This window comes from Aristolochia californica, unplaced genomic scaffold (assembly GCF_029961685.1).
Source record: "Aristolochia californica isolate CCGP_79_NKW_82.1479 unplaced genomic scaffold, dmAriCali1.0.hap1 SCAF_6, whole genome shotgun sequence".
In the NCBI taxonomy this organism is placed as follows: Eukaryota; Viridiplantae; Streptophyta; class Magnoliopsida; order Piperales; family Aristolochiaceae; genus Aristolochia; species Aristolochia californica.
The window spans coordinates 29232391-29244267 of NW_027182257.1; the positions used below are offsets into that span (position 1 = coordinate 29232391).

At 44.6% G+C, this 11877-nt stretch overlaps 1 protein-coding gene across 1 annotated transcript in view; it reads right to left on the minus strand.

Annotated features, from left to right (window-relative positions):
* The window catches only part of LOC137934003 (uncharacterized), a 30212-nt gene extending 18593 nt beyond the window's left edge, over positions 1–11619 (minus strand). Inside the window, exons 1-2 of the mRNA XM_068778174.1 lie at positions 11303–11619; positions 11148–11169 (exon numbers count right to left, since the gene is read on the minus strand). Coding sequence (XP_068634275.1) covers positions 11148–11169; positions 11303–11405 — 125 coding nt within the window. The 5' untranslated portion in view covers positions 11406–11619. The remainder of the gene's footprint in view (positions 1–11147; positions 11170–11302) is intronic.
* Between the last annotated feature and the right edge of the window lie 258 nt (positions 11620–11877).

The window sequence follows — 11877 nt, forward strand, 5'->3', positions numbered from 1 at the left end:
GAAACCAGACTTCAGCAAGATACAATCGGTGATGGATTGGCCCACACCTCACACCGTTACTGCTTTGAAAGGGTTCCTTGGTCTCGCAGGGTATTATAGAAAATTTATCAAAGACTACGGTCACCTGGCAGCACCATTGCATAATTTACTGAAGAAACATGCCTTTCAGTGGTCTCAGTTGGCAGACTCCTCATTTAACAACTTAAAACAGGCATTAGCGTCAGCACCAGTTCTCCAATTGCCCAACTTTGCCGAACATTTCATTATAGAATGCGATGCATCCGGGGGAGGGATTGGTGCCGTCTTGCAGCAACAGGGTCACCCTATTGCCTATTTCAGCCGCCATCTCGCTCCTCACCATCACAAGTTAGCCACGTATGAAAGGGAACTTATCGGTTTGGCCAAAGCGGTGCAGCATTGGAGGCCGTATCTGTGGGGCAGACCTTTTGTGATCCGGACAGACCACTGTAGCCTCAAATATTTATTGGAGCAGCGCCTTACTACCTCCCCACAACAACATTGGCTCAGCAAATTAATGGGATTCGATTTTCAGGTGGAATACAAACCGGGTTATCTCAACAGGGCAGCAGACGCTTTGTCACGCCGGGAACTAGAGGAGTCACACTTGCACGCATTGAGCCACCCCAAGTCGCCCTTGCTGGACACAATCCGTCAGGATACTAGCCATCATCCAGATCTCCTTGAGTTACAAGCTCAAATCGCAAACCATTCCAAGGACAAGAACTGGACACTACAGGACGGTCTCATTCTGTATAAAGGACGCATATATCTTCATCCTTCGTCGGTACTCATTCCTGCCATTATTGCCTCCTTTCATGATAGTACACATGAGGGCCAGCAGAAAACATACTTCCGCCTCAGTCGGGAATTTTATTGGAGCGGTATGAAGCGGGTCATTGTGGAGTATGTTGCAGCGTGCCAGATCTGTCAGAGGAATAAGTCAGAATCCTTACAACCAGCCGGCTTGCTCCAGCCACTTCCACTTCCTTCACAGGTATGGGCAGATCTATCAATGGATTTTATCGATGGTCTTCCTCCTTCTGCAGGGAAATCTGTTATTTTTGTTGTGGTAGACCGGTTCTCCAAATATGCCCACTTTATGGCCCTCAGCCATCCGTATACAGCCACACAGGTCGCTCAGCTCTTCATGGATAATATTGTCCGTCTCCATGGCCTTCCGGAGACCATCACCAGCGACCGTGATGCTATCTTCACCAGTAAATTCTGGGGGGAACTCTTTAAGCTCCATGGTTCTAAGTTAGCTTTTTCTTCAGCATACCACCCTCAAACAGACGGCCAGACAGAGGTGGTTAACCGCACCTTGGGTATGTATTTGCGGTGCTTTGTGGGGGACACGCCCCGACTGTGGGTTCGTTGGTTAGCATGGGCGGAGTATTGTTATAATACCTCATACCACACCGCCTTGGGTACTACCCCTTTTCAAGTTGTTTATGGACGCGAACCTCCGCGACTACTTTCTTATGAAATGGGGTCTTCTCGGGTAGAAGCATTGGACCAGGCCTTGGCCGACAGAGATGCAATGCTTGCTCAAGTCCGCCTTCAGTTACAACGTGCACAAGCAACTATGAAGCATACTTATGACAAAGGACACCGTCCCCTTACCTTTGCACCTGGAGAATTTGTTTGGCTCAAACTTCAGCCATATCGCCAACTTTCTCTAGCAGCCATCAAACGCCATAAGCTCTCTCCAAAATTTTATGGGCCATTCCAGATCACGCAATGTATTGGCACTGTGGCGTATCGTTTGAAACTACCACCAGACGCCAAGCTCCATGACGTCTTCCACGTCTCCCTTCTCAAGCCCTTCAAGGGAGACTCACCACTGCTGCATACCCCTTTGCCTCCTCTCAAAGATGGCAGGTCCATGCCCACGCCTGCTCAGATCCTTCAAGCCAGGCGAGTTAACAACGCTTGGGAAGTGTTGGTTCGGTGGACTGACAAGGAATTGATAGAAGCCTCTTGGGAGACCCTCGAGTCCTTCCAGACTCTATTTCCCACTTTCGAGCTTGAGGACAAGCTCTTTCTTCAGGAGGGGGGTGATGTTATGGACTCCATAGCATCAAGAGTGGCTAACCGGAGAAGAGAATAGATGGAGTAAACTTGTATTTCAATATCTTAGGGGTTTAATTGTAATTTGAAGTTCCATAAGGGTCTAATTGTAATTATAGAACCTTTGATGTTTTCCTTGACCTATTTAGGGCGTCAAGTGAAGTAATGAAGACAAGCATTGAGTATTAGTCTAAATGAGATCAGGTTCTCTCTCAAAAGAGGCCTAACGTGAGAGCTCCTTTCAAGGCTCACGTCCTTCACCATTGGGCGTTCCAAGAACCCCAAATCCTTCCCTTCCTCATCATTCAATCTGGAAGCTAGAGGAGATCGCCGGGTGACTCGATCCATGGCTAGAGAGCCTAACAAAAGACCAATCCTTAAGATTCTTTTTAAGGAGTTTGAGCTTTATTGGAAGAGACCATTCTGTTCTACCCCAAGCCTGGGAGCCAGTCCACAAATTCTTCAATAGCACATCAAAATCAGCATCAGTGAGCATGATATTTTTGAATCTGAAAGTGGTTGGGGGGGGGGGGGGGGGGGGGGGGGGTTGCATCTTCTGCTCATACTCGAGGTGGATAATAGGATGGGCCAATGATCGGATCCTACCCGATTGAGGAGTCTTCCGGATACATCATCATAAAGATGAAGCCAATTTGAATCGGCAAGAAAATGTTCCAACTTAGAGAGAATTGGATGTTGCTATCCATAGGACCAAGTGAAGGTCTTTCCAGAGAAGGTAATCTCTTCCAACTCCCCACTACGAATGAAGTCAGCAAAGCCTCTCATGGAGGATGAGATGTGGATAGCTGGAGGTTGCTTTTTGTCGCAGTAAAGAATTGCATTGAAATTCCCCCTAAAAATCCATGGCAAGGTCCACTAGAGTTGGAGGTCAAAGAGCTCATCCCAAAAATTCGTTCTCTCGAGATAGCGGTTAGGCCCGTAAACTCCAGCGAGGCACCACTGAAAGCCAAAGCAGCGATCACGAAAATGAAACCCTACCGAGTAGGTCCCGTGATGGGTGCTAATCGCATTGAAGAGAGAGGCATCCCATAACACCATTATTCCTCCAGAGTGGCCAATCGAATTTACAACTGACCATTGCAAGGAGGGGCAACTCCAGAGATCTCAGGCGAGATTGTCGTCCTGACTTTGGCATTTAGTTTCTTGGAGCACTACAATAGAAGGTTTGAATTGTGATAGGAGGCGGCAGATTATTTCTTGCTTCCGCGAAGACCCTACTCCCAGAACATTCCAAGAGATCAGAATCATGTGGAACTAATTTGTTGGACTCTTGCATCATCTTTCCTTCCTAGATTCTGGCCATGGAAAACCTCTCTCAAGATACAAGCCAGATTCATCATGTTTTGCTATGTTTCCTTGTCGTACTGATTTTGTTCAGATTGTAGCTTTGCTGCCATCTTCTTGGTTGGAGGTGGAAGGGGAAGGTTAAAATGGTCGAGGGGGATGTTCTGCTGACTGAAGCAGCCCCTGATTGGTAACGTGCGGGGCCAATCTTTTTCCTTCTTTGGTAGGTAGCAAGAATTGGAGGTGATAGAAGATCCAAGCTGAGCGTGGTTCTAGAATTGGGCTCGGGTTCCAACGTATTTTATGGATCTTGAAAAGAGATTGGGGGAGGCATTTCAGCTGATTTCTGAGTCTTGGGGTTGAGGTTAGGCGTTGTTTTGCTACGGTGGTGTTTTGAAGAATTTGTGGAGCCGAGGGCCTTTCTGGGGGGGGGTTGATTTCGCCATGGTTCGAGATAGATCGTCTTTGGGCAAGGGCTGAAACCATCGGAGTTGTTGTCCTCATGGTAGCTGAAAAGGGGATTTTGGAAGGCAGGGACTTGTTTGAGTGAATTGTGGTTATCTAATGGTGATAAGAGACAAGGGTTTTTCTAGAGGGTGGCGGGCATATGGGGATAAGGGGCGGGGCTTCTGAGATCATTTTCTGGGCTTGAGGTGCTCGAGGTCTGAGGGTGAAGCAGGATGCTGATGGTGGGGTAATCTAGGTAGAGTTCAGCAGGCACGCACGAAGACCGAGGGTGTGGTATGCGAGGAGGAAGTTGGTTTTCGAGATTTGTTTGGGGATAACACTGGCCGAGGGGGAGATCGAGGGTTGAGGGTGGTTTTGGCGAGGCTGAGTGGGGCTATTGATAGGATTGGCTATCATCGCTGAAGCCAGCGCACCAGTCGAGATCTGAGGGAGGAGGTGTGTATTTCGAAAGGGGGGGTGGGTGTTTCGAGGTCAGGACTAGAGGTGGCGTGTGGGAAAAGGGAAAGGGGGGGCTGATGTGGCTGCTTGAGAAGGTCGTGGCATTGGGAAGAGCAATTTGGGTTTCCAACGTGTCAGAAAAAGCTGGAATGATCAAGTTTTTGAAATTTGAATTTGAATTCAAATTCAATATATTTCTGGCTGACTCAGGTGAATCTGATTTTGTGGTTTGGTTTGTTCGACTCGGCCGAGGAATAACTCAGTCGGGGAGGGGAGCTCTAGCGAGTCTATCGTGGATAATTCTCCGATCACCACCTTAATCCAGAAAAAAAAACTCTCTGACCGTGAGTTTGATGAAGAAATCTTCCATTCATGGAGATGAAGGGGCCACGAACACCTTTGCGATGTCTAATCTAGCACGGCTGGTTGTTTCCTTCACCCATTTGATCAGCTCTCCTACTTTTCTGGCCAGCTGATTTAGGGTCATTTCTAACCAGAACTCCACCGGGATTTCGAGAAAGGAAATCCATTGGCCGTAGTGGCTTCCGGGAGGGGTTGAGGGCCAGACTCTTATCGCCAAGAAGTTGAGCTGATGAGTTGGCGAGAGGTGAAGGGCAGCCTCCATGTCCATCAAAGATTGAAAGGAGATTAGCCACTTCGAATGGCCCAAATAGGAGGTGGCTGGACGGTAGTTTAGTTTTGAGTTTTTCGCCAACATAGTGACATAAGTCTTCACCGTTCCAGTACAGGGATAGTTCATCCATAATCACCGCCGCTTTTAGAAATTTTTGGCCCTCCAAGAGAGAGTCAAATGGAAGGTTTGTAATGCTGTTTTGGAGGGTTTTGAGAGTGGGGAGAGGAAGGTTGGAGGGAGGTGACGGTGGTGGTGGTGGTGTTGTGGTTGACAGGGGGACTGTTCCAGTTTTTGGGAGGGAGGGAGGGGAGGGGGGAAATTTCAGTTTGTGATTTTGGGGGGTGGTGACGAAAAAAGTTGTTTTTTTTTTTTTTTGCGCGGGGGGGGGGGGGGGGGGGGGGGGGTGTTTACGTGGGTGTTCTGGAATAGGGAGGAAAGGGAATTCGGAAGATTGTCCAATTGAAAGAGGGACCTGATTTCTCAGATATGTAGATCTGTGCCATGATCAATCATCCTCTTTGGGTGATTTTACATTCTCTGGCTCCATGGTATTTAAAAACCGAAAGGGAATAGGTTATGGAGTTGGATCGAAACTCACTTTGACGAGGAGAGGAGGGCCCTTTGGTGGTGATAGAGTTGAAACATTGAAGGAAGTCGATTTTAGCCGCCTCTGGAATCAAGATGAAAGCGTGTTTCAATTTATTTCTTATTGTGATTAGAATCGAAACTCCAGTCCTTTCTCGGAGTCGCCTCAGTGAGATTTCCGAGTCACCGAAAGAGAGGGTGACCATCGACGAAGATTTTCTCGTACCTTTCTGATTTCGTTGTATTACAGTCCATCTGTCTGAGAAGTTGTCTCTGCTACCTCTTTCATTTCCGTGAACTTTAGCATCGTCATCGCCGATGGCAAGGATTGTCGGGGAAAGCCTTTTGCCACCGTAGAAAGAAGAAATTTCTTTTTCTTCCTCTTCCTGTCGCAAAGTAGAATGGGAGCTGCCATCGGAGAGCCTCTAGTCCCCATGCTCGTTTCGTTTTTGTTTTTCATGTTTTTTCCACCAGATAGCATGGGCATGCACGTCATATATCCCCTTTCCGCGATCAACACCCGGGGAGACCCTCGCCCTTTTTCCATCGTTTGCGAAATCTCGATTTTTTTCTCTGGAACTCAGTTCTCCTTGCTCGTACGCACACTCGTCCCTTGCGCTTGCATTGTCGCGTCGTCGCTCGCCGTTGCGTCTTTGCTCCCTCATATCGTCACATTGTCGCTCCTCTCGCATCGCCACATTGTCGCTCCTCTCGCATCGTCGCCCTAGGGATGACTTAGTGAGTTCATAGTGAATGGATGATAAACATTAACTTCTTGCCAAACTTCCAGAAACTCGTTGTGGTACTTGGTAATAGATCTATTACCCCTCTTAAGACCAAAGAAGTCTGTATACAACTCATACACTCAAGACAAGTTACTATCTTGTGCATAAAATGATTCTAACGACAAGCACATGGCCTTTGTAGTCTCAAATTCATGACTTGATTCCTGAATTTGGAATTTACACTATTGACAATCCAAGTCATAAACTGACTGTCTTCAGCTTCCCAATCATCATTCATAGGAACTGGAGGACTATCCCGTATATATTTAGACTCCTCTTGGGCTTCAAGTACATTCTAACTGACTTGGCCCAATTCAGATAATTTAGACCATACAACTTCGTAGAAGTAATGACAACTATATCTTTTCCATCAAAACTACTAACTTCCCTTAATGGAGTATAAACCTCACCTGAATCGTCCATATCAGTAGAATAATGCTCTAAATAACCCTAATTTCACTTCCAAAATCAATATGCGTGGACCAAGTATGTGGGCGCCACTTCAAAAAATTAGGGTAAAGGTCATAACCTGATGTGTTCACTTCAAAGTATCTCAAAAACTTCAACTACTGCAATCTACAAGCAATTAATCCAAATACAACCCAATTACGGCTGACATCAGCATATTGCAGGAAGGCACAGGCAAGGGGACAGTGTAAGGTGGTGCACATTCCAAGAAATATGCAATGTGACCCTAATAAACCCTCATGAGGAAATAGTATACCTTAAAACACCTAAATAGATAGTAGAACCATTGAACCTAAGGTTATGGCAGAGAAAGAACAAGAAAGACCAATTTTTTTACCAACCAATCAGGCACAAGACTTGAGGAATCCATCTTCTAGGAGTTCTCACCCTTCAAGAGAGCAAATTTATGATGAATAAGGCCTCCTAGATGCAATCTACTGCTCTGGTACCATGAAAAGATGTAAAGATTGAAGAGAAAATAGAGAGAGAATGAGAAGAGAGATAGGAGAAAAGAGAAATCTGAAATCTCTATTTAATAAGTTGATTAGCCAAATTACAAAAATAGCCCTACTTACACTTAACCACTTAACTCCTTGTATCTCCCATTCAACATATCCAGAATACATAAAATTCAAAATATAGACATAACAAAACATGTAAAGTAAGATGACATGGAAATCTTTAACATATACAGATTTTCTAACACACATCCTTTTTCCATGCTGTCGCTTCTCTAAGGAAGAAAGGAAACTTCATCAAATCACTAAACATTAATGGCCAGCACATCTCACAACCCCCTCAAATCACTAGTGCTCTCATCAACCACATTTTCAATATATACAAAGAAGACCTCCTTTCAAACCCACTGTTGTCAACCTAGCTTTCTGCTCTCTCCTTCCCCATCTAGCAAACTCCCTTGAGACCCCCTTCTCTATCAAAGAGATTGAGGTTGCTCGAAAATCCTTATTGAATGACAAGGTGCCCAGCCCAAATGGCTTTTGCACTGAATTTTACAGGTCTAACTGGGAGATGATCACGAGTGATGTGCTGGCCATGTTATATGACTTTTGCAAGTTTGGCCTCATCAATAGTTCCACTGAAGCCTCCTTCACCTGCCTTGTCCCGAAACTTGAGGGGGTGCCTCCAAGCCTACTGACTACCTACCAATCAGCGTAAATCTCCAGTACTTTCAAGTTAATCACCAAAGTTATGGCCAACCGTCTGTGCATTGTCATCAACGAGCTACTCAATGTAGCAAATGGCCTTCATCAAAGGACGAAAAATTCTTGATTCTGCATTACTTACATACAAGCTCATTCACCACTTCTCCTATGCCTCATCACCCAAGATCGTCCTCAAACTTTATCTCAGAAAAGTTTTTGGTCAGGTCAATTGGGCATTTTTACACAAGATTATCAACAAGATGAGCTTTAGTACTACTTGGAACCACTAGAACACCAGCTGCGTTGCTTCTCCATGATACTCCATTCTAATTAATGGCATTGCCCATCGCTACTTCGGGACTAAAATGGGACTCCATCAAGGAGACCAAATCTCCCTGAACCTCATCAGCAAAGCCCTGAACCATCTCTTCATTACTATTCATGAAAAAGGTTGGATCTCCAACGATACAAAAGATTGTCCTCTAAACATTCCCATTTTCCAAAATGCAAATGACATCATCTGCTTTTATGATGGCAACAAAGATAAGATTCTGAATGTCAAAGTAATTCTTGCCATCCATGAGCTACTCTCAGGCCAATATGTTCACTAGAGCAAATCCATGCTTGTTGGGATCAATATTCCTGACTATCTTGCCCAATTCACTAGCTAAACTCCTCGGTTGCTTGGTAAGTACCTTTCACCTAACCTATCTTGGTACTCCCCTTTCCAGAAGTCAAACTATCGCGAGTCACTAGGACCCAGGCCATCAAATAAGTTGAATGGCGCCTTTCTACTTGGAAGGGCGGATTCCCCACCCAAGTCGGTAGACTCAAACTTATCACACTTATCTGTGACATCCCCATGTACCTTCATTCTATCCTCTCCTACCCAGTCTCGATGTCTCAAAACATTGAAGCCTTCCTTATAACACAAGTTCCTCTAGCGTGGCGATTCGAGCAGCTTCAGATACAATCTTGTAAATTGGAGTGAGGTTTGTGTGGCTAAAAAGTGTGGTTGCATTGCATTCATAAGATAAATCAAATTAATAAGGCTTTTTTTTATGAAATGGACTTAGCAATTTAGAAACAATCATAATGCTGCCTAGAGACAAATTGTCCATGCAAAATACAATATCCCTGCTAACAGCACCAATCCCTTCACCAATAGAACTAACTCCTCCTCAGCCCTGTGGAAATCTATTTGCTCCTTCACAAAATTCATTAAACAGCATTCTAAATTCGGACACCATTCGCGAGCAACAATTCATTAATGGAAAGATTTCTGGACTAGAAACAGCCTCCTAGTCAATGAATTCCCATCAATCTACAGGATAGTCCAACAAAAGCAAACCCGGATCTACCAGATGTACACTGCTGCTTATGGTGGATCTTGGAACTTCAATCTTTGTCACCCTCTCTTAGATAGGGGGCTCTCCTAGATGGACAACCTTTTCAACAGGCATGAAAACATCCACATATTTGGCACTGGCATGGACCAGCCTGCCTGGCCCGGTACAACATTGGACCTCTTAACGGTGGCCTCCTACTATCACCTCCTCGAGAGCAGCTGACAATGACCACCGAAACTCCCTTACTGGCCTAGAAGTTCCCGGCTCCCCAAAAGGTAAGGTTTTTCATTTGGTGCCTCTTGAAAAGAAGAATCCCCACTTGTGATCAACTTAAATGCAGAGGTATTATCATCCCTAACCCTAACTGTAAGTTCTACAATTCTGAAGTCAAGCGTATTGATAACCTTTGCAAGGTATGAAATTCCTACTTGAGGTGCTTCGGCATGTCCTTTTGTTTTTTTGGGAAGCATATCTGAATTCATCTTCGACAACTTCTCTTCCCTCTCCTCAAAATGGGAAAACTTCGCTAGCACATGTCCACTAATGTGAGAGCCTAGCACCTATTGGCTCAAACAGCTTCCGCTTGCACCTTCTCCTCTGAAGTCTATTTGCTAAAAAGAGTGATTGAGAAATCTATGCATGACATCCTCCAATGGTCCGACTTTCAAGAGCTCCTTGTTGCCTACAATAGGAAAAACTGGTATCACATGGTCTCCTCTCTCATCAACTTCAAGCCAAAGCACAGTGCCACTTGGAGCCATCCCTCTATGGCCTAGATCTGCTCTACGTGTTTCTCCCATCTAGTGATTGTTGAGGGTGACTCTAAGACAGTCATTGCCTGGCCAATTATCCTCCTCTCACAACTGGAGATTTGACCAAAATTTTGTTCAAGTTAGGGAATAATCAGCAACACTGAACATCACCTGGGCCCATATTCCCCATGAAGCCAACTCTTTGGTGCATCACTATGCCTGATTTGGTCATCTTAGTCTAGTTTGATCATATGTAGTGACTTGTAAATTCTATGCTTGTAGACCTCGGCCCCGTCTTCCTTATATCGCCTTTTGTTGTTTAATAAAATTTTGAACTATTTCAAAAAAAAAAAAAAAACTCTACATCGATAGAAATTGTCAAAGAAGAACCACAAAGTAGATTCCGTGATGCAAAACCCACTGCAAAAATTGGTATGTTTACAGTGGGTTTTGCAGCATGCAATCTGCTTTTGTAGCTCTTTCTTTGATAAATTTATCAATCTGGATTTTTTTAAAAGAAAAAATAAAAAATCATTTCAAAAAATAAAAAGAAAAAAGAAAAAACACTGCACCAGAGCTTACTTTGTATATTTTATAAAAATACCCGGCACCATATCTTACTTAATTTTGCTGAAGAAAGCCATTTCAAACTATTTTGTAGGGTGCTTCACTTTCTCTCATTCAGGCATGAAACAGACCATTTTGGGTAAACTGAATTCCCCTGACACTTTTCATATTTCCAATTTCCTAGAGAAAATTAACTCTTTCGCAACTTCCACTGTGCAGTCACCGGCATTAAAGTACATGGTTCCAAAAACCACAATACGACTAGCAGCACTTCAAATGCTGATTATTTATATAAGTCAAAGAAGTGGACAAAGTTCTTTCTATACTGCATTTTCTGGATCCATGGATCTGAGCGACACACATGGAAAGACGAATAATTTTCTGTCAAGTATATTCTCTTTTCGCAGGCAAATAAGATTACAATAATTGGCTCAAAATATCTGTGCAAGGAAAACAAGCATTCATCACTAATACATTAAAATGAGCAAATAATTAAAAAAAGTCGTCATCAGTGAATTAATACATCAGATCCGAGTGCTTACCACCAAAAGGCGAAACAGCAGTCTGCAAAGAAGCAAACCAAATGTCACTTAAATCACAAACTCAAGTCCTCTGTAAACAAATCAAAGAGAAAAAGGGACAAATTCAAGACACGAACGGATAGAAGGCATAGGAAGAAGTCAATGAAAAAAATTACAAGGAAAATCAGCCTTCATAGTGCTGATGAGATCGGTGTGCCACAAATTCCGGTAGTTCTGTCGGAGCTTCATCTTTTCCAAAGATTCCTGCGACGACGCCATGGCGTACAGCTCTCCTCTGCCAGCTACCGAGAAATCACACTAAAACTTCCGGAAGCCTACTTTAGTCCGTCGGAAAGAAAATTGGAGAGAAATGTTGACGGTAGTCCGGGAAGGGAAGATATCACCAGAAAGGAAGGAAGGCGGAAGGAAAGCGTTGAAGTCCACGACGGCAAGAGTAGAACTTGGTTGTTGAAGACAATTGGTGGAGGGTGCCAGCTCAGCTATCAAATGAGAGTCCACCCCGTTTCATCCGGAAAAACGGATCGGGCGCCCCGCGGGAACAGCCAAACCGCGTATGATTTTCCACAAACGCCGTGAGAGCCGAGACATGTCATGTAGCACCTAGCTCCACAAGTTTTAACCGGTTTTTTATTAACTTGCCCAGGCGACTTGGCGGGCGGGGCTGAGGATTTGGTAAGGGTCAGGGTTAGGGTCCGACTTATTTAAAGTTAGTCGTTTGAGTCTTACCAGA